The sequence below is a fragment of the Protopterus annectens genome, chromosome 1.part1 (assembly GCF_019279795.1).
Source record: "Protopterus annectens isolate FY-2018-M chromosome 1.part1, PAN1.0, whole genome shotgun sequence".
Classification (NCBI taxonomy): Eukaryota; Metazoa; Chordata; order Ceratodontiformes; family Protopteridae; genus Protopterus; species Protopterus annectens.
The window spans coordinates 997,654,804-997,678,735 of record NC_056726.1 but is presented as its reverse complement, the minus strand read 5'-3'; the positions used below and the strand labels follow the sequence as shown (position 1 = coordinate 997,678,735).

At 43.7% G+C, this 23,932-nt stretch overlaps 1 protein-coding gene across 4 annotated transcripts in view; it reads right to left on the bottom strand.

Moving 5' to 3' along the window:
• TFPT (TCF3 fusion partner) overlaps window positions 1-23,932 on the bottom strand; it is a 414,773-nt gene that overhangs the window by 157,595 nt on the left and 233,246 nt on the right. For all 4 annotated transcript variants that reach the window (XM_044079549.1, XM_044079563.1, XM_044079543.1 and 1 more), the window contains exon 5: window positions 17,484-17,747. In XM_044079549.1, the coding sequence (XP_043935484.1) occupies window positions 17,484-17,747 (264 nt within the window). The remainder of the gene's footprint in view (window positions 1-17,483; window positions 17,748-23,932) is intronic.

Sequence of the window (23,932 nt, the reverse complement as noted above, 5' to 3'; positions counted from 1 at the left end):
TGTCTTAACATGGTCAGATAAATTCTGATCCTTCAGCCAGGCGTGCCTGCGAAGAACTGAGCCAGTGGCAGCCACCCTAGACGAGGCCTGCACAGCATCAAAACCACACTGTAATGAATGCTTACCCACCTGTTCAGAGACATGCACCAAATCTTGTAATTCTTTACACTCAATGCCTTCCGCCAGAGCATCCACCTTAGACTTCAATTGAGAAAGAAGAAAGTTTTGATATTTCAACATATGAAACTGGCAATTCAAAGCCCTCATAGCTAAGGTAGAAGATGTATAGACCTTCTTTCCCCATCTATCCAAAGCTCTGGCTTCTTTATCTAGAGGAACCGGATTTTTACAACAGAGGCCTTGACACCCTTAGGTCCCTGACTAATAGTTTCTGGGTCCGCCTAGGACTCTTATAAAGATATTTATGAGCCTCAGGCACCCTGTAATACCTATCCGGTTTAACAGGAGCAGGAGGCAGAGAATCAGGATTAAGTGAAGCCTCTGCAAACACATCTTCCACAACATCCAGAACAGGGGTATAGCCAAGGGCCTATGCTGGGGTAACAGCAAAATTCCCTAAGCCTTTTCCGAGAATCAGAGAAGTCCTGACCTTCCCACTTAAAATGTTCCCTCATAGAATGAAGCGCCTCTGAAAAGAAAAATCCTCTGGAGGAGAAGCAGAAGGAGTGGAATCATCTGCATCAGAATCAGAATAAGGAGAGTACTCCTGCAAGTCTTCAGCTGAAGACTCTGAAACATCCAAGCCTGCTCAAAACTTCCCAACTCTGGCTCCACCCTAGGCCTCTTATCAGGAGGGGCAAAGAACCTCTAATCAGAGTAATCAAATCTTCTGCCATTTTAAGCATGTGCTTCTTAGGCACAGACCCTGCTGAACTAGGAGTGACACCAACAGAAGCTAAAACTGGCCTGCCTCTGGGAGAAGCCTTGGAAACAGAAGGAGAAGGCCTACCCACCCTAGGAAGGAGGGAGTACAGTAACTTGAGAAACTACGTCAGCCAGACCTGCCAGCTGAGAGACCACCGACTTCAAAATCAAAGTCACACACTGAGACTTCAGAGAAGTCTCCGTCGGAACCACCGGTTCCACTGAAGCTCTAAAGAACCGGCGTCCGAACGGACGACTCATCTTGCCTGGGTTTAACTGCTTTGTCTTTGCGCTTCGCGAGAAGCGCCGGAGAATCTGACGGCATATTATAATTGCACCGCTTCCCAAAGACCAGCCTAGCACAATCCAACCTTCGCTTAATAGTGCATTTATTGAACCTAGCATAAAAGCGACACCCAACAACGCCGTGCTCAGGCCCCAAACAAGGAATACACAAAGAATGATAATCCCTATGCGGTATCTGTTTCCCACAAGAAATACAGTTATTCACTTTTTCTGACATCCGTAAAACACCGAGGCAAGAAAAAACAAAATATTCCCCAACGGGGTACTTAGCCAACTTGGATTCGGTCTGAAACTCCGAATTCGAAAATTTTCAGAACGCCGAACGGCACTTGCAACGCTGCTTCTGCATCGGACCATGCGGCAAAAAAGACTGAGGAAATGACGTCGGTCATGCGCTTTTGTACCCTGACGTCCTGATGTCAGTTTTAAGCGCCTTGACCGACGTCAGCCTAATACTTTGGTATTCGGGCCGACCGAGGACAGCGGACTACCCATATGTAAGGACTGCAGCAATGTGAGATGAAGAACATCTGTGCTTTTCCATGGGAGCATCTAGAAGCTTTGACTTTACATGGTCTGGTAAGGATTGCTCTTTTAACCATGCATGTCTTCTGATCACTGTACCAGTCATAGCTGATCTAAAGGAAGCCTCCAGTGCATCATAGCCGCATTTTAAGGAATGATTACTGACCTGCTGAGTGTTATGCACCAAATCCTGAAGGGACTTACGGTCTAAAGGTTCAGGCGAGGACAGTTTTTTAGTGAGCTGATCTAACAGAAATTCCTGATACTGAATCATGTGGAATTGACAGTTTAAGGCCCTAGCCGAGAGTAGCAGAAGTATAAACTTTTTTACCCCATCTCTCCAATGCCCTAGATTCCCTTTCGGAGGGGAGGGGGTTTTTGGCAGAGGCAGCTGCTACAGCTTTGGGGCCCTGTGAAATAGTTTCAGGATCTGCAATAGGAGCCTTATATAAATGATAATGTGTGTCCGGAACCCTGTAGTATCTGTCGGGCTTAGCAGGGGCCGGAGGCAGTGAGTCAGGGGCAGTACAAGCATCATTAAATGCATCATCCACAACTGTAAGTACTGGAGGAATAGCTAAAGGCCTATGCTGTGGTAGATGTAAAAAGGTCCTAAGCCTTTTCCTAGAGTCTGAAAAATCCTGGCCCTGCCATTGAAATTGTTCCCTCATAGCATGTAAGGTTTCCCCAAAAGAAAATTCCTCAGGAGGAGAGGCAGAAGGTATGGAATCCTCTGCATCAGAGTCCTCATAAGGAGAATAAGGGCCCTCTGGAGGATTTGTATTTTCTGAATCATCAGAGGAATAGTCTGAAGAAACTGGCTCAGGGGGCTCTGCTCTAAGCCTCTTCTCTGGAGGTGGGTGAGAGGCCCTGTCAGGGTGTGACTGGATTCCGCTGATCAAAGAAATGAGATCCTCTGCTAGACTAAGCATTTGAGTACTAGAGCTAGGCCTGTGAGAGGGGGCTTTAGCAGGCACGGCCTTTGAAGATTTAGCTGCTTTAGCCCTGGCAAAAGCCTTAATTGACATGGATGCAGGGGGCCTAGCAGCTCCACGTGCAGGAGTAGATACATCTAAGGGGATAGTATCTGATAAATCCTGAGAAACTAAGAGCAGGTGGATTTTCAGTAGCAGATTCAGCCATGCTGGGAGAGGCCTCGGTAGGAGGAGGCATGCTTTCGGCCGAAGGAAGAACCGCGGACTCGGCTTCGACTGAAACAGAGACACTCGCGGTTGGCTTAACCGCGGTTTCGGCCAAAACTGCGGACCGCGAGTGTCGGTCCTTTTCCTTACGCTTTTTAGCTAAATGTGAAGTCGGAGTCTCCGACGGCATGATATAAGCAAAAGCGGAGCCGAAAAACTCCTCTGCAAACTCCGACCAACGTCTAAGTGTTCGTCGGTTAAAGGAAGCACAGGCTAGACAAGCTGCTACGTCGTGGTCTGGGCCTAAACAAGGTAGGCAGTAAGAGTGGAAATCTTTATGAGGTATTTGTTTCCCTCAAGTTAAACAGTTATTCACTTTTTCTGACATCGGCTGAGGCAAGAAAGAGTCCCCAACGGGGTACTTAGCTTTTTAGAAGTCTTCGGTAGTAGCAATCTCTGGTTCTGACCGACCGGCACTTGCGAACAGCTTCTGCTTCGGGCGCCACGTGGCAAGAAAGACTGAGGAAAATGGCATCGGCTGATGCCTTTATACCCGCTGAACTGCAGCTATGATGTCGGGTGAAGTGCGACATCAGCCGAGGCCAGACCCAGACTTTGGAATCCAGCCGACCGAAGGGCTGCCTGAGGCCAGGACAACCCATTTGTTAGGACTGCAGATGCATCCTTGAAGGACATCCTTACTTCTCCAAGAAGCAGGTAAGGGGTAATAGAGATGAAACTCACTATAATAAAATGAGAGTACCACTTATGTACTCCATAACATTAAACTGTTACAGAACATTTTTAACAGGAACTGGTATGTCTTGTGTATGGATGAACAGATAAATTTATAGTGGGGGATAGGCCAAGATTTGCGTTCAGAAATAAAAAAAAAAATTACTTAAAAAGATGCTGTGTTATCCAAAGTTGGATAACAGTAATGAGATGGCTTTGAGCATTGTAGGCACTCTGCCCTGTAACAGATCCTGACACAGGTAGGATGATGGAGTTTAATAATATACATGCTAGTTGTGATTCTATGCATGTGGTCTACCTGGCCTACTGCCAGGTATGTATGTCCTATGTTGGCAAAATGGACAGAAAGTTCAAGGATCATATTAGACAGCATTGTACAATATTAGCAGACAGAAACAAGTGCACTAGCTAAACATGTCATGTAGCATAACCCCACACACTCCTTTAGATTTATGGTGATCGAGAACACTGTGCCCAGTGAATGGAAAATAGTGTTAGAAATAGAACAGAAACATCAGAACTCAAACGGATTATTAGGATGCTAGCTACTACAGGTAAGAGTTTGAACGATAAAATATGCAGTAAACCAGTTCTGCAAGCTAGAGAGTTTAAGAGATAGGATGCATGCCAGAATATGTGTGTGTGTGTGTGTGTGTGTGTGTGTGTGTGTGTGTGTGTGTGTGTATATATATATATATATATATATATATATATATATATATATATATATACACATACATATATATATATATATATATACATATATATATATATATATATATATATATACATATACATATATATATATATATATATATATATATATATGTGTGTGTGTATATAAATATATATATATATATTTTTTTTTTTTATATATGCTGTTTTTTATATCTATCACTATTTTTTTATATATGTTGCTTTTTGTGCATTATTGTTTACACAGTCCATTGCTGTATTAAAAGAAGTTATGTTCTTACCATAACGTTCCACGCGAGTTGTTCTTTACACGTGGGTTCGGAGCCGATCCATCAGCTCCGAGTCAGCCACTTTCTAAGCTCAAGATCTTTGAGTTAGCTCAAGGCAAAGTCCCCATCCCATGATGCTCTCCTACCAACCCCAGATCTAGTTTGCTAAACCAGCAATAAAAAACACACTATGCAACCAATTATAAACAATGTACAAAGTACATAACTATTGACAATAGCTAAACAATAATCTGGTTGGAAAGAAGGACATGAGTAAGACCAACCAGACCACCAGTCATACCTGTTCTTCCATAACCTGGGGGGGTGGGAGGGAGTGTAAGAACAAAGGCGAGATGAACAACTCACATGGAACGTTATGGTAAGAACATAACTTCTTTATGTGAAGTTGTTCAATCTCGCCATTTGTTCTTTACACGTGGGCAGCATCCCAAGCACCCTAATCCAGGGCGGCCCATGGGAGTATATTCCTGTCCTGAGAACGGTGGAACCAAAGAAGCCCTGTCCCTGGAGGTCCTGTCCACTTTGTAATGAGTGATAAACATATGAGGTTTGGACAAAGTTGCAGCTGCACAAATGGTGTCCAAAGGTAGCCTGGCTGCGTGGGCTAAAGATGTAGAAAGAGCCCTGGTAGAATGAGCTTTCACCTAATGTTCTAAAGGTTGTTTAGCTGAAGAATATGCACGTTTTATACAGTCAGCAATCCATCTGGACAATGTAACTTTGGATAATGACAAACCTTACTTATTGTCTGCATAGGAGATGAATAGTTGATTAGATTTCCTAAATTCTTTTGTTCTAAGTAAAACCTCAACTGTCTGTAAACATCAAGCTTATGTAACATGTACTCCATTCTACTAGTATGATGTCTGAAAAAAGTAGGAAGGTCAATAGACTGGTTCAGATTTGCCTCGGAGCAGACCTTAGGAAGAAAGGTAGGACTCGTTCTTAAAGACACTCTGTCGGGGTGAAAGACTAGATATGGGGGGCCTGATAGAAAGTGCTTGCTGTTCAGAAACTCTACGAGCCGAAGTAATAGCCACTAGGAAAATTGACTTCCAAGAAAGGAACTTCAAAGGACAAGATGATGCAGGCTCAAAAGGTAGAAGAATGAGTTGAGAGCACCAAATTCAGATTCCAGGGAGTAACTGTATGTCTGATAGGTGGCCTAAGGTGATGAATCCCTTTCAAAAAGGCTTTACATAATCTGTGGGACATAATGTTTGAGCCACTGCATCCCACATGGAAGTTAGATATGGCAGCTAATTAAACCCTTATAGAAGCTGCAGCACCATCGTGAAAGAGCGAAGTCAAGAATTCCAGAATACTATGAATAGGGGCAACATAGGGATCAATACCATGCTGAGAAGCCCAATGAGAAAATCACCTCCATTTGCTATTATAAAGTTTCCTGGTGAAGACTTTGTGAGAGGAAACTAAAATATGCTGAACCGCTGGAGACATATCATGTGACCTGGCTAGGTTGGGAAGTGGAGCAACCAAGCTGTCAGTTTGAGGGAGACAAGAGAGGGGTGGAGAACTCCCGACGAACGAGTCAGAAGGTCTGGCACTGGGTCCAGAATCCAGGTTTCTTCCACTTGGTATTGCTGTAGGAAGGTGAACCATATCTACCGAGGCCAAAATGAGGCTATTAGAATAACAGTCCTTCGCAGGCTTTTGGCTTTTGGCTTTCTGTAAGAATCTGGGAATCAGAGGAATTGGAGGGAAGGTATATAGGAGACCCGAGGACCTATTGTGTACAAGTGACTCCCTTGGGCTGTCCCCTGGTGGGGGGTACAGGGCGAAGTAACTTCTGCATTTTGCATTCAATGGGGATGCAAAAAGGTCACAGTAAGGCTGGATCCATCTGCGGAATATCCTTTCTGCCACTCGTTCTTTGAGGGACCACTCGTGGGGCAACAGAATGGCTCTGCTCAGTTTGTCCGCTATCACGTTGGATGACCCGGGTATGTGCGTTGCCATCAGAAAGCGCTCGGTGGATACAGCCCACTGCCAAAGTCTCAGGGCCTCTCGGCATAAGGGGTAAGACTTGGTTCCCTCTTTGCTGTTGATGTACCAGACTACCGACATGTTGTCCGTCTGTACTGCAATATTCTCTCGAGGTAGAGAGTTGTGAAAGTGTTGCAACGCTAGAAACACCACTCTCAACTTGAAGACATTGATGTGCAAATGAGATTCCATGTCTGACCAAGTGCCTTGGACAGTTCTTCCCTGAAATAGCCCCCCCCCACCTATCAGGGAAGCATCCGTGGTCACTGTGGCTGTGGGAGGGGTAAGTATAAATGGGTGACCTACAGTAACTTGGTGGCTGTTCAACCACCAAAGAAGGTCCTTTGTCAGAATAACATTGTGTGACATTGGAAGCTGTTGATAAGACCACTGTGTGAATAGTAGCCATTGGAGTATCCTCATGTGCATTCGTCCCAGGGGAACTGCTGTAAGTGCAGCTGTCATGGTGCCTAGCAGCTTCAGGACCTGGAATGCCGGAACTCTCCTTTCCATTAACAACTGGGACACTTGACTTTGCAAAGATATTACTCTTTCTAGAGGCAATCTGACCAGGGAGGTGGTGGTGGTGTCTAAATCTGCTCCTATAAATGAAATATGCTGCGATGGCAATAAAGAAGATTTTTCGAAATTTAAGGTTATGCTCAACCTGGAACACAGGTTGATGGTGAATTCTGGTGCAAATAAGTTGATGCCTGGTGGTGGCAGTGAGGAGCCAGTCAACGAGACATGGAAACACTCGGAATCTAAACGTCTCGGGTGAGCCGTGACCACTGCCATACATTTGAACACTCTGGGGGCTGTGGTAAGACCAAAGGGCAGAGCTCGGAATTGGTAGTGACTGGCCCCCAGCTGGAAATGCAAGTGATCTCTGGATGGCCTGGCCATTTTGATGTGGTAGTACACATCCTTGAGATCTATAGAGCACATCTAATCGTTCGTTTCGAGAAATGGAAGCATCGATTGAAGCGTGACAATCCAGAACTTTTCTTTTTTGACAAAGGTATTTAGTATGCTGAGGTCTAAAATGGTCCTCCAGTCCCTTGTTTTCTTTGGAACTAAAAAGAACCTGGAGTAAGTTCCAGATACTATCTGGCCCGCCGGGACTGGCTGGATGACTTTCTTCTAGCAGCCTATGAATTTCTATGGTTGCTAGATTCTGCAGACTGGGTGGAACGTCTGGGATTCTTGTATGAATTTAAGGGGATTTTGAAAAGGGACAGATGTAACCTCTGGTAATTATGCTTTTTACCCAAGAATCTGATGTAATTCCTAGCCAGGCGTCTGGGTGTAAAGCTAAGCGACCCCAGACTGCCTCCAGAGCAGGACGGTCGGGCCTCCTCCCAGGAGCGCTGATAGGGATTGCCAAGGAACTGCTCCTGTCACCCTGGTTCTGCGGACCTCCACTGCCACCTGGGCGGCATCTACCATTATATTCCCTTCCTCTGCCCCTGGAGGGGGGGGGGTTCAGTAAGTGCGTTCTGGAAAGCTCCTTGGGAATTTCGGAACCACATTTTTCCACCTTTCTGTCCTTTGGGGTATGGTGTAGTGGGGGTGGAAAAACGGACTCCTACAGCAGATAGTCTTTCCTTCCTGCTCACACCTAGTGAGTGTCTCCTTGACTTTAGGCCCAAACAAGGAACAGCCATCAAATGGGGTATTAACAAAGGAAGACTTGAAGGCTTCTGCAAAGGAGCATAAGCGCATCCAGGATCGTCTCTGCAGAGCTATCGCTGAACCTGCTGCCCGGCTCAATCAATCGGCTGCATAAGAAATAAGTCGCATGGACGAGTTCACAATAGAATTAAGGGTGTTAAGCTGTGCCATTACTTTCTCTGAAACAGCATCATCTGTTTTGCCCTGCAGAGTATCTCCAAGCTCTTTGAGGAGATCTCACTGAAGACGGGTAAAGTGGGTCAAATAGTTGAGCGATCTCATTGCAAATGTCGCAGAACTAAAGAGGAGTTTCCCATATCTGTCCATAGTCCTAGAGTCCTTATTAGGAGGATGAACAGAAGAGGTTTCTGACATCTCTTTCTTGGTGGCCGCCGCCACCACCACCATGGCATCAACGGGGACTCCCTTCATAAGAAAAGACCTGTCTTGAGGGGAGGTGATAAATTTGTTGGGTCTCCGAGGGACCGGTTCCATGAAATCCGGAGACTCCCACGCCCTTCGAGTGACCAAGTCCATTAATTCGTCAAAGGGCGGAGTAACCCAGGAGGTGGAGGGGTGAGACCCAAAGGCCTTCAGGAGCACCGACTCATCCTCAGTACGGGTAAGGGACTGCCAGTCACCCCTCTGCCTTAGTATTTCCAGGATGTCTACTAATGAGACATCCTCAGGAGGAGGACCGTGGGGACCCTTCTGATTCCACTAAGTTGGTGTCTGATCATAAGGATTCCTGAGGGGAATCTAAATGCCTCCTCTTGCACGGTCTTTTTCTGGGGACTTCTTCAGTGGGGGCGTCTGGTAAAGTCTCAGCCAAGCAGGGGTCACCTAATGGGGTTACCTGAGGCTCTGGGTCTCGACGCTTGGTGGGAACCCGTGGTGTAGGGACAGAACGCGGCCCTTTAGGGGAGGAAGAGGAAAGATCCTAAAAGGTAAGGGTCTTAGCAGACATGACCCTCCTCATGGCATCGAAGGCACCGGTTTCCCAACCCAAGGAGTCTGCCGGTTCCGAAGAAGATGGCAACCTCCCAGAGGCCGAGACCACAGGCTCCAAACCAGAGGACGGAACCAAACTCATTTGCGCCGAAGCCCTGAGAGGGAGAGTCAAAACTGAAGCGTTGGTTTGACTCTCTCCCCCAGAACCAGCTAGAGAGTGTCAGCTCAGAGACTCTTCGATCGGAACCGAAGAAGTCAAGGTCGACGAAGCTGAGGGCATTGGAACAGGCCTCGGCTCCAAGGGTTCCACCAATATCAGATCCTCTCTTTCCAGCTCTGAAAGCTCAACTGGCCTCTGAGGAGGAGCAGAAATCGTAGTGGGGGGGGGGTCATAGGCTTCGAAGCCAACTGGGTCAAAGCTGAAAGCAACTTGGCCAGGGCCTGGTTCACCAAAGGTCTCTGCACCACACGGCCCACATCAATGTCGGAAAGGGTACCGGAAGAACGGGTCGAAAGAGCCGAAGAAGCCACCGGACTTGGGGATTGGGGACTTTAAAATCTCCGAGACCAGCTCCAACACAATTATTTGGCTCCGAGGTAAGATCTCGATGCACGGCTCCGAAGGCTGTGGAGCCGGCGACTGAGTTTTCCCAGAGGTGCTCGGAACAGAAGACTTGTGCTCCGATGACACCTTAGAAGACCTTGGACCCCTTTGAGGACTTGGAGGTCTGGTCAGTCTGGTCTAAAACTTCTTGGAAATCTGGCTTCAACAGCGCGCTATCGACCAATTTCCTTCGCCTCTCTAATAAAACCCTGCCACTGAAGGAATGGCAGACAGAGCAATCTTCTTGCAAATGCAGTGGACCCAAGCAGTACACACAAGAAACATGATTATCAGTGATGGACATCTTTTGTCCACAGTTGCATCTTTTAAAACCAGATTTTTGTTTCTCCAACATTATAACAAGTACAACAACTATCAGATCCCTGATAACATTCAAAAAATTTAAGCCACGGACTCCTTAGAAGTTCATATCTCTGAAATGTAATGACTATAAGAAGAATGTTACACAAAAAGTTCTAATACACTAATTCTAAGAAATATAAGGGGATAGGGAATTAAATTTGACAGAGCCCTGTCAAATAAATGCAACTCAAGAAAGGCTAAAGGCCTGGGAGTAACCGCTCCGAATTAGAAGACAAAAAACTTCCAATCCACTCAATAATCAACAACTAAAAGAAATATGTGAAATCTCACTCAAGCCACTAACTAATTATAGTTCAATAAGCAATTTTTAAATTCTAAATATAGTAAAGAAGGTTACTGGCCTGAGCTTCCTCCGAAGATCGTGCGATCCGTAGCAGCGGCAAAATAGATCTGGGGGTGTTAGGAGAGCATCATGTGATGGGGACTTTGCCTTGAGCTAACTCAAAGATCCTGAGCTTGGAAAGCTGCCAACTCGGAGCCAATGGATCAGCTCCAAACCCATGTGTAAAGAACAAATGGCGAGACTGAACAACTTCACATGATCCATTTTATAATCTGTAACTTTAAAGTTGAATTGGCCAAGTGACCTCATTGGCTGTTTTGTATTTTAAAAATGGTTCATAGGTTCATACTAGGCTATCTGCCCTAGGGCATTTATAAGTCTAGCCAGAGTTGTGTGGCTTTCACCACCCCTTAGGTTGAAGAATACTATACCCATTAGTTTGCCGTGCCTCTGTCCAGCAGTGATACAGAGATGATCCCCGGGGTAAACCTACGATCTCCCATCCACTGGTCAAGATTCCTCTTGAACAGAGCCAGCGAGGTGCTCTGTCTCACATGGACCGGGATTCTGTTCCAAAGCATAGGGAGTCTCTGGGTGATGAATCTGTCCCTCCAGCACGTCCTATTTATATCTGTGTTGAGGTTTAAGTCTCTTGCTCTTGTGGCTCTGGTGGATTTGGATTTTTTGAGGTGGAGCATGTACATTAATTCCGGGTTGGACATGGCCTTGTATGTCAGGCACAGATCAACTCTGAGCAGACGGTATGCGACTGAATAGAGCTGGAGTTTCTTCAGTCGGGCAGCATATGGCATATTTTTGAGCCCCTTTATCCTTTTGGTGAGGAACTTTTGGGGTCTTTCCAATTGCTGCAGGTGTCGGGTAAGATACATTCCGAATGGGGCATTGTACTCAATCACTGGTCTGATAAGTGAAGAGTACAGGGGAACAATGACCTCCCTTGATCTGGATGTTAATCCCTTCATAATCAGGTGGGCAATGTAGAAGGTCCTCCTAACCACTTTGGCAATGTGAGTGTCAAAAGAAAGGTTACTGTCAACTTGGGTCCCCAGGTCCCTGATAACCTCTTCTGTGCTTAATGGATTGCCACCTATGTGGTAACTTGGGGTTACCTTGTTTTTACCAAAGGGTATGACTATACATTTTTTGGCATTTAGCTTAACGCCATGGCTCTGGCACCAGTTATCTGTTTCTATGAGACCTCTCTGAAGGATATCTGTGTCTGATGGATTTTCAACTATGGCACCCAGTTTGCAGTCATCTGCAAGCTTTGTCAGCCACAATCCTCCTAGGTTTGCCTGCACTTCTGAAAAGTAGATGCCGAACAAGAGGGGGCCGAGGACTGAGCCCTGTGGGACACCGCTTGTGACCGGCTTGGAGTCTGACATGGCACCAGCAACTCTAACCCTGTGGGTTCTGTCCTTGAGCCAGTTTGCAACCCATCTTGTGACATATGGGTTTACATTTAAGCTGGTGAGCTTTTTCTATTGTGTCGAAAGCTTTTGCAAGGTCAAGGTAGGCTTTGTGAACTGCCTTACCCTCATCAATGGCCTTGGTGACCGTTTCAAAAATGTCGACCAAGTTCAAGAGGCATGATCTGCCCTTGACAAAGCCGAATTGGGTAGGATCCAATGTCTGTTGGTCCCCTATGTCTTTATTTATGAGTTCCATTATGATCCTCTCCATAGCTTTGCAGACCAGGCTTGTTAAGCTTAAGGGGCGGTAATTACCAGGGTCCGTAGAAGCACCACCTTTGTGGAGTGGGACCACAGTTGCCGTACGCCACTCTTTGGGCACGTATCCTGTGGTAAGGCTAAGATTAAACAGCAGCCTTATGTGTGGGTTTAGTTCCTCATTGAGTTAGTGTAGCACACAGCCGGGGACACCATCCGGTCCCATTGATGCTGTGTTTTTAGCTTTATAGAGAGCAGCTCTCACCTGGGCATTTGAGATGATTGGGAGGCTACACTCTGCTGGGATAGATATTTCTCCTTTTGGGGAGGAGGGAGGGGAGAAATTTGCACTGAACCTGTCTGCCAGTATGTTTGCAATGTCTGTGGGTTCAGTGATTTTTGTATCATTTTGGACCAATTCTGAGCATATCTGGGAGTTTCCACCCAGATTTCTAACATAGCTAAAGAAGGCCTTATGATTGTCTTTTGAGTCCTTGGCGATTTTTCTCTCAAAGTTGGCCTTGGATGATTTTATGAGTGATCGTAGTTTTTTACTAGTATTGATCAGAGATGTCTTCCCTTTTAGGGATTTTGCTCTATCTTGTAGTAGCTTTCTCCTCTTGTTGTAAAGTTTGTTTATGGCTGGGGTCCACCAGATCGGGCGCTTGCCTTTGGTGGAAAGGGTCTTGATTTTATTTGGGATTGCTTGATCCATGCAATCCTGGAGGTGCTCTAAGAAAGCATTTGTAAGGGATTCAGCAGCGTGGGTTGTGGTTTCCAATGGCTCAGGGGCCTTGAAGGATACCACACCAGTCTTAAGAAGTGTGAAGTTGGCTTTTGAGAAGTTCTTCACTGTGATCTTTTTGTTGGGGGTCGGGCGGGATGTGGATCTCCAGTGAGATTAGTTTATGGTCTGATCTCACCAATGAGGGATATACTTCAGGTGTGGAGCATTTTGTCCCCATGTTTGTGATGATCAGGTCTAGTATATTTTCACCTCTTGTGGGAATGGTGACAAGCTGTTCCATAGCATTTGAGTTTATGAACTCCAGGAACCTTTGGGCTAGGGTATTAGGGCTTGAGTAATGTTCCCAGTCTATGTTTGGGTAGTTGAAGTCACCCAATATGATGGTGTTTGGAGAGACATTCATACTCTCCAGTGTCTTCAGGAAGGCTGTGTGGGGTTCCTGAGTTTGAGAGGGAGGCCTGTAACATGCTACAAACTGTAGAGCAGTTTTTCCTATGGTTAATTGCACCTGAATGGTCTCTGATGCTTCGTGAGTTGCCACCAGCCTGGAGGTGTGGGTATCCTTGATGAATATGGATACACCCCCTCCTTTTGTGGTACGGTCCGGGTTTTGGGGCTGGAACGCATGATATGAGGTAAAACCTGATAGTGCCGGGGTGCTCTCAGGAGCCTTGAACCAGGTTTCAGCCACAGCACAGACATAGATGTTCTCCATACTGAGGAGGGCTTCGAGTGCGTGCATCTTGAGATTTAGACTTCTGGCATTGAGCAGCATTACCCTTAGTTTTTTTCCATTATTGTTTTCTAGGGCGGTGGGTTTAGAATTTGAGCCTTGTCTAAAAAAGGCACTATGGGGGTGGCAAGAGCCTTTGCCAATATCCGGAAACCCAGGGGTGACAGGTAAAAGCCGTCCCTTGTGAAGCAGCGTGGCTTGTCAAGCATGTCATTCCAGGCAGACAGACATTGGATCCCCTTAGAATGACACCAGAAATTAAGCCAATTATTAAAACTGATCATTTTGTCTCTGTATTGTGGCATCATTCTTGGTGAAGGTAGGATACTGCTCAGGGTCAGGGTCATACCAGCCTGGGCTACATAATCTGAGAGCTCCTCTATGTCTCTTTTCATGTAGTCCAGGGAGGTACGTCTCAGGTCATTCACACCGGCATGGACAATGACTGAGTCATACTTGTACTTGCTGTGGAGTGACCCGAGTGCTTGTGTTATGTGGCGGATTCTAGCGCCCGACAGGCAGCTTACTGTGACCCTCTCCTTGTTCAGTCTGGTGAGTGGGACGTCAGTGTGTCTGACTATGGAGTCACCTATGACAAGTGTGTCTGGCATTGTGTTTGGCCTTAAGGGCTGTGACTGATTTGCACACTGACTTTGTGATCTATGTGTTGCTTGTGTTATGTCATGAGGTGGCAGTTGTTTGGGTGTCTGCTTTGGAGGCCTCTGCTGTTTTGGTAGATTTTTGATCAGTGCCTCCGAGTATGTGTTTGTGTGTTTGATTTGTAGTTGTGATAGTTCTATGTGAGACTGGGTTTATGGTGTGTGTGGTTACCCTCTCCTCCTGTCTGGTTTTGCCAGTCCTGAGCTGAGAGAGCTCAGCCTCCAGTTTGGCTATATAGTTGCATCTCTCGCATGTATTTGTGTTTTGTGGGAGGAGGAGAGGGTTGTCTGTGTACATGAGGCAATTGTAACATTGCCTCAATATTCCCAGATTCATCAGCTGAGCAGGAGAGGACGCTAACAACTGACCCTTTGACATGCTAGAAGAAATGAAAAAGTTTGCTGTGTAACTGAGTCAGAAATAGGGAAGTGAGTACTCAAGGGGGGTTTAAGCTAGTGAAGTACTTTGTATAATATAGAAGTGCTTTACCTGACTAAAAAATGCTTTAGGAACAAGTGCTGAGCTTTACAGATAGAGAATAGACTGTTTAGATCACAAGTAGTTCTAAGGGAAAAAATGAAGAGCAGACTTTACGGAGCCAGAAATAGTTTAACCTTGTTTAACCGGCGCTGCCCGATGGTGCTCTAGTGGCAACTCCGCGCTAAATGCAGAAAAGGCAATAAGTCAGTACTACAGGCAAGTACACTTTAGTGGGCAGCCAAACAATTAAATTAAACAGCAAACAAACACTTTTCGACTTGAATTAGACTAATTTCGACTAAAATGTACTTTTAAGTGCAGATAATAAAAAATGCAGTAAATAACTATGAAAACAGTTAAAGCTTGCTCTAGGTAAGCAGTAGAAGGTAAAACAAATATAAAAAAACAGCAGGATACTTAATCAGGAAAGCAGTCGCTTTTTTTCAGTTCTCTGTAGCCAGGAAGACTCAACAGGACCACGTGGAGCTGTGTCTGAGCAATATCAATAGGCAAATGAGGGCTGAGGGAATCGTACCCTCTACCATATGAACTATAGCTCATAGTCTTAGTCCTCTGAGTCACCCTGCCAGCAAAATATTATAGATTCATAGATTAGTACTAAGTTAACTGCCCTGGCAAGCCATTTTAAGCCTAGCCAATTGTCCCTTGTGAGACTCAAACCCTGCACCTGGTGTCTTTTGGTTCTTTCTGTAATGTCTGACAAAGCAGCAAAGGTGCTGCGAAAGCGCTCACGATCATTAAAAGTTTATGCCTTGTGTTGCCGTGGCTTGGTCCTTCGCTTTTTTTTTTTTTTTTACTGTGTATTTCTGCATGTTGGACCATTTATCCTTACTGTCCTTACTGTTTGCTTTGTTGTTACTACCATGATATTTGCAGATGAGTGTAATACAGCAGTGGAACTATACCCATAGCAGACTGCAAAGGGGGGGGGGTGAAAATGATGAAAATGTCAAAAGAAGCACAAAGGGATTCATTTATATGCTCTAGGGAGTATGAATGGACAACAAGGATTTTTGCGGAGGAGTGTAATACAGCAATGGAACTAAACCCTTCGGAGACTGCAGGGGGGGGGGGTAAAAATGTTAGAAGTTTCAAAAAAAAGCACAAAGGGATTAATTTACACACTCTAGGGAATATGACTGGACAAAAAGGATGCAGAGGAAGAGACTGTACTGAATGTAAAGGAATTAGTATGGAGAACTATGCTTACTTGGGACTTGGAAGGGGGCCTGGGACAAGACAATGGGTAGAAAGAGGAGGGAAGCAACAGAAATATTAGTTCACTAGGTAACAGCCATATAGTACAGAACCAGGAAGGAAGATGATCAAGCCTATTGCTGTGAAAAAAAGAGAGAACAGTATGGCAAATTGGGTCTATATTAAATCATCAAATGCTTAGAAAAGTGAACAATGATTTACTGACCCCATGTAAGCGAAAGCTTACAAACTCGAACGCTTACAACAGCAAGGGAAAAAAAAATAGCTGTTCCAAAAAAAAACACAACATTAAATGGGGGGGCTTCACCCCCCACACCCCCCCTACTTAAATATACCAACTCCGAGATCGCACTACAGTGACGAAAATGGCAAAGTAACGGACGCAGCCAAGTGATTTCTTTCTCAGGGAAATAATTCACTTATATGCTGCTTTGTCATTTTGCCTTTTCGTTTTTTCAAGTTCGACCAAGACACATTCGAAAGACTGCATCTTTGGTCATCTAATAGGAACCCGAGCAATTTGGAAGGTGGCAAAGTGAAAAACTGGAGGGAAAATAAAAATATGAAGAGAGAGAAAATTACCATGGAACAGACATTTACATAAAATAAGGAGTGGGAAAGATAAAAGTGAATAAAGAATGAAATTAAACATGGAGAAATGAGACATAGGATTGATGCAAGGAAGAGGAACATATAATAAAGGTGGGAAGGTAGAATATAAGGCATAGGTAAGAAAATATTAGGCCTAACTGGGCTGTTAGCAGAGAGTAGGATACTACGGGGCAGGCATTGTACTTAATGTAGGTCAGTACTATTAAGATAGAAACCTTCAGAAGAAGCAAGGAATGTGAAGCAAGGAATGATGTTTGTACCTGAATGTGCCTGCAGTTTTGCATTTGCGGATGCCTTATAGGAATGGGAAAAGAGTAAGCAGGCTGAATATGATGACAGTGTATCTGGACTGCCTTTGACAAAGAAGTAGCGCTGGAAGAACAACTGTGGTACAATTTAATTTTAATGAAAATGACTACAGCTGATAAGAAGATTGGGTAGGTTTGTGAATATCTTACAAATGTAACAGTAGGATTGTATTGTCTATGTATCAGTAACATAGGGCGGCCAGAGGCCAAACAGCTACCAATTCACAAACGAGTTTGCTCTACCCTTATAGAGTAGTTTATTAAATAGGATGCAGGGTTCCTCCAGCCTTCCACTGTTGGCTAGCATATTGATGAATCCACAGTGCCATCATGGAAGACCGTCATGCAAGAACTGCTACTACACTTCAACACAAAACCACACCCACTGGGAAAGTAAATTTTTAAATACAAAATTATTCAGAAATTGAAGTACTGGGTTAGGCTGATAAAGTCACATGATGCATTTGCTTAAGCAATGACTGTCAGAAACAGTTTGAAATTATCTGTACCTGGATAGGATGCTCAGAGGCCACAGATGAAAATGGATGTGAAGGTTTGCGAGATGAAGATACTTCTCTCTCTTCTCTGAGCTTTTTCTTCTTCTTTGCACTTGAAGCATCAGTCACAGATGGACTTTCTGAGCCTCTGGAATCTGGGGCACTCCGAGAATTAGCTATGCGGGGTTTGTGAGTAGCTAGTGTGCTCTCCCCCTCCAAGGGTTCATTCTCTGCATTCACAGGAGAAAGGATATCCTCACCTCGATTTCCGTCCTCCTTTGGAATAAAGGCAACTGGTTAAGCCATCCAATTACAAAAGTGTTAGATCATTCTTCACTTCCGAGCACCAGAACAAATACATACACTTCATACTATAAAACATGACTGTGTACAGTTCTCAATACAACACACATTTTTACCCAATTTTTACATCCAAGCCATTGCACTTTGGAACCGACATCCAAATTCAGACTGTTACAGCTCCACGGTATTTATTTTTTCAGCAATGGATAGGATCCACTCCATGCTGTCTGAACTTTCTAGATTGTATGAGCCATTCTGAGCTGCACTCACCCATACTGCAGAAGGAACACAGTCTCTCAAGTCTAAGAAGCAAGAGGTTTGCCTGAACACCTATATACATCTGTCTCGTATACCAGTCAGTCAGAAACTCCAAAAAAGAGATCTTCTTTGATCATCCTAAGCAGTTATGGTACCAAAGTCAGCTTCTGCTGTTATTCTTCAAAAATGTTTACACAGTAATTCTCTTTCATTCAGAGTACAATCAAGACCACACCATGTCTCAGCAGAAGACAGCACACAGCGTGTCTATGTTACACATTTATAAAGACTACCTGCTTATCACAGTCCCTCTTTTTCATCAGTCACCATTCTGACATGCACCTAACAGGCTTACTGTTCAGCAGTAAAGCAATCCACAACAGTTGTATTATGTATCCACAGATTACACAACATGGACAGATAACCAAGTCATCATTGCACTACTTTCCCCAGATGGTATGCCACAGCAAGGGGGCTCTACTAGTATGGACGCTTCCTGGATCCTTTTAAGGATCTGCTAGCAATACCAATGTAACCAGCCAACCACATGGAAACAGTATGCCTCCCAATTACAACCCTCAATTTGTTCAATGGAAAGAATACAAAAAGATGCTGCAGTTTCCACAGCACTTAAATTTTCTCAGTGCAGACCCTTGTGTCCTCCAAGTAGCTGTACAATGTAGCACACCCACTCCCCTGAATCTTGTCAAACATAAAAGCAAGGCAAATTAAGCTGGCAACTCACAAGTAATCTCTATTTTGAACCTGGGAATAATGCAAGGGCTGATAGACACAGCCACCCTATCCTTGTGAAAGGCTGTTTAAAGGGTAGAACCTACGGCATCCTGTAAATACAAGGCCTCCTAGCCAAAGTCATTGCCAGCAGAAACAGACACCAAGAAGTTCAAACTATGTCTATTTCTCCAGAAGAAAACTAGTATCTCAATTATGGACAATCTCCCATTGACAGAAGGGCTAAGATGCAATGCTCCTTTCAAGAAAAGCTTAACTGAAGGAAGAAAAGTCATGGACAAATCTAGAGGCAAGCACTGAACAGTGCATTCTAAGGAAGGAAAAGAACAAATTCTGACCCATCAAAAGGGCAATACTTCACAGGGAACTCTGCACAGACAATGCTTCTTTCTGGCACCATTACAAAAATCACTTATTTTTGAACAGACTTTGAGGTGGCATTTTACCCTCCACTAGTACTGCAAAATCAGGATGGCTTTGAAGTGAAAGAATTAAGTATAACAAAATAAAACCACAACAGTCATGCTGTATAGACTGTCGAGGTCTGGATCAATACTATGGACTAACGCTGGAGCACCACATTTATCTTGACAGGCAGTGTGAGGGGCCTCTGCAGAGGCTACAAGCAGGGAGAAACATGGCTGCTTTGAACCATCTTGGCAGTAAGTCTAAAACAGGACTCTCTTCTCCCTTTCCCTCCTCCGACCTTTAAAACGTCCTGACTAATAAAGAAAAGGGGAATGGAAAGACAAGTCTCAACAATACAAAGTCTTGCCACAGTGTCCTAAGCTTGACAGCTCTGCATTCCCCTGTGATACGAATAAACCACACTGAGGGATTGCAAAGATGACTAGAGTCAGTTTGACTGGTAGGCTACTCATGTTCTGCTACAACTGCTACTAGAGGAATCTCAAAAAAAAGCCCTGGATCTCAAAGATTAACTACCATTCTGCAAGTCTCGCAGGACTGTATACTTCCTGGCTTCTTTATATATCATGCCATTGCGGTAACATACAAACCCCTTTGTTAAAAACACTTATGCACAATCGCTTCAAAATGGCAGTTCTCATGCAGATTTATATCCTTTAGTTAATTATGCTGCCACTTTTCACTTCTCTGCCATAACTGAAAAACAGGCCAAGTCATTACTTACTAAACTCTGGAGGTGCACATTTCAGAAAGCTACATCCTAAACTCCTGAAACAGTCAGCAACAAAAGTTGCAAAAGCACCAATAAGTATCTTTAGCCTTGCCACTTACTAAAAGTATAGTTCCACCTGTTTCATTGATTTACTTTCCCTCACAATGTAAAAATTGCAGATCAGTTTCAATCCTATGCCTCATTACTAAAATCCTTGAACTATTAATATGTTTAAATGGTTCCACTTGAAACCCTTGAATGTTCAGAACATCGAAGTTCTGATCATCGTGTTCAGAACATCGAATATTTAAAGTTAACCACAGAAAAAGAAATAAACATTCAACAACTATTTTATGCAGGGGGGATTCTCCTGCACCCCCACACCCCCCCTACTTTAATATTCCAACTCAGAGATCGCACTACAGTGTGGTAAGGGAAATCTCCAGTTTACCGCTATTTGCTGTAGCGCTAAACGGGAGATTTCCTGTTCCCTACCCGCAATGCCAACACTCAGATGGCACACACACAACATGCAGGGCACCTTGCTGCCCTGCATATACACCCAAAAGTTAACATTTTTACTTACCTGGCACTTCCACTTTGAACCTTCGATGTTCTGAACATCGATGTTCTTGGTCTCGATGATCAGAGCTTCGATGTTCTGAACATTCGATGATTTCAAGTGGAACCGTTTAAATGCACATTGAATAATTATGAACTCCTCTGATAGCATGGCTTTAGGAAATCCTACAGCACCCTAAACCGCTTTCCTGTTGGCGTCAGATAGCTTTTATAATAGCATTAACTTTTAGGCATCTACTTCTAAGTCAAGGCAAACATCACAGACCTCTGGCTGACCAAGTTTACAGACTACTATAAACTAGGTGTGGTCAATGAATCCCCTAAAGATACAGAAACTATTCAAGAGGACCTGGTGCAGACAAACAACTGGGCCATTACCACGGAATAAAATTCAGTACAAAAAATGTACAACAGTACCCTTTGGAAAGTTGTTAACACTTGGAAATTAGCACATTGATAATACACCCCTAAAATTAGAAACAGTGATCAGGAATCTGGGAACACATGTTGACAGTAACCCAAACCTTTGACCATCACGTGCCTACTGTGGTGATAAAATCATTCTATGCTGCACAGACTAGAAGTAACCGCATGACATCCAGGTCCAAGGAAGTCATTGTTCCTCTGTGGTCAGCTCTCATACCTTCGGCATATACCTGACCAGGCACTTGCAATAGCTTTAGAGACCACAAAGGTTCATAGGTTTGTAGGTGCTTACTTGTCTAGTACCTTTCAAGTCTAGCCATGCATCTCAAATCTCTGATTAATTTGGGTACCCTTGATAAGTGTAAGCAAGGGCCTGGAATATAGAACAATTACAAGCAGGGTCCTGGGAGATTAACCATTACAATCCGCCTCTGTCCACTAGATACATAGGTGACAAACTAAGGATGAATTTCCAGTTTCCCATCCAATTATCCAAGTTATACTTGAACTGGGTTAGCGATAAACTCCGATTCACATGGATGGAAGCCTGTTTAGAGAAAGGGTAGCCTCTGGGATATGTACCTGTCTCTCCAGCAGGTCCTATTTATATCATAGGCAAGGTTTAGGTCTTTAGGATTGGATAATTCTGGTGTGGTTTGATTTGTGGATATGCAGGAAGTCCATCAGGATGAAGTCTGACACTGTCTTGTGTGCCAAGCAGAGAGCTCCCCTCATCAGCCTGTAGGAGACAGGATTCAGGGATAGGGCCTTGAGGTGGTCTGTGCAAGACATATTACTTATATCCTGCATTTTTAGCGAGGAACTTCTATGGATTTACCTAACAAGGCATATCCAACAATTGAAAAGTGCCAAAAGGGGCATTGTACTCAATGATAGGACTGATGAAGGCCAAACACAATGGAACAATGACTTCCTTGGACATGGATGCCATACCTTTGTAAGTTACACAACATAGAATGATTTCCTCACTACTGCAAACATGTGATGGTCAAAGGTTAGATTACTGTCTATGGGCGTCCCCAAGTCCCTCACAACTGGTTCAACTCTTAGGGTCGTATTCAATAACCATATTTATGGGGACATGATAAAATGAAGTCTTTAGCAGTAGGGATTAAAAATGATTCTGGTGTGGCAGCTAAAGATACGTGGGAAGAGACTAAACAAAAGATAATACAAAAACTGAGAAAAATGGAAGCTTTATTATATAGATATGGATAGTAAGATACAAGCAGTTAAAATGTTTTTAGTCCAATTAGTCTTACACATGGGTCAGGCATATTTTTATCAACCAGAGGAGAAGTTGTGGATAGCAATTAATAAAGAGCTGAAGAACTTTATCTGGGAGGGGAGAAGGCAAGAGTCAAGTGGGATAAGATGATTCTTCCAGTATAACAAGGCAGATTGGGATTACTCAATTTGAAGGGGTATTTCAGAGCTACACACTATACACAGCACAAGCAGAGAACTATAATTCAAAGTGGAAAATGATGATGATAAAACAGAGGGAAAGCTCAAGAAAAAAAGGAGACTGGGATTTGGGTGCAGGCCTTTAAGAAGAATAATAATCATACAGAATATCATATCCATAAAGTAGTAGAAAGTATCCTAAGAACTAAGCCAACACGAGAATGGAGAAAGGCGATTCTGCCAATAGGGATGACTGCAATTAGATTTATAGGCAAGAGGGGGCTGGAATTTTTTGGAGAAAACTGGCAAAGGAACCAAGGTATTGGGAGCAAATAACTAGACAAGAAAATATGACAGAATGGGAAGACACCAAGAATTTATTTGGACTGCAGGTTTGAAATTGCATTTCCTATCAAGGATTGATATCAGAGAGGCAAACAGAAAGAAATAGGAGGGTCCTAAATGAAAGACCAGCACTGGTAGAGTTTTTAGTAGAATTTAGAACAGAAGATGCCATTAAAAAAGAAATAATTAGTAAAGCATATCAAATATTGCATGATAACTAAGAATAAATCAGAGGAGGTTAGACAGGATGGGGAAGAGAGACTGGATAAGCAATTCACAAAGAAACAATGGGAGAAGATAGTTATATCTCCCAAATATGCAACAAAATCTAGAAGATTTAGAATTTTTGCTTGGAAATGTTTACACAGATATTTTATACCCAAATAAACTCGAACATTTGCAGTCTACCTGAGGAAAAATTCTCTGGAGGTGTCGCAGAGAAGAAAGAGGTAACTGGAAACATATTTTCTGAGAGTGTGGCGAGTTGGTGGACTTTAAGGATTCCCTGCGGGATGCATTATCGGAGATGCTGGGTGGGCAGATTGGTGTGATGAGGGAGATGATTTTTCAGAGCTGTGATACAGAATCAGAATTGCCTAGACATGGTAAGGCCTTGCTGTGTCTAATTATGGTGGCTGCCAAAAAAGCAATTACTACAAAATGCAAATCAAAATCTAAACCAACTATACTAGAAGTAGTGAATACAGTAACAGAGGTAAAAAACAACTGGAATTGAGATCTTTAGAAAAGGGTAGGAGCAAACTACACAGGAAAAATGGGAACCTGTGGGAACAATACATACAGGGGAGGAATGAGGTTTAAAAGAAAGCAGGACATAAATGAGCTATGTAATGTTTGACTGAAAACGACTGGGTAGATTAGAAGTAATGTATAACGTTTGCAACTGGGAGTGTGCCACTATGGTTTGTAAGGTAAAATGCTTGCAACAAGCATTGTGTCGGTGTGTTTTTTCATTTATGTAAATCTATGATTGCCTGTGTCGTAAGTGGTGGTTTAATAAGACATCTCGTTAAAAAGAAAAGGCAGGAATTGAATAATTTATGTAATGTTGCTTAGGTTACATGACATATAGCAATATATGTGAAGTATAATTTTTGTAAACATGAACTTAACACAGTTTGATTAATATAAATGAAAATTTGCCTGTGTCACAAGTGATAATCTAATAAAGGTGTTTAAAAAAATCTTGGAGTTGTGTTGTTAA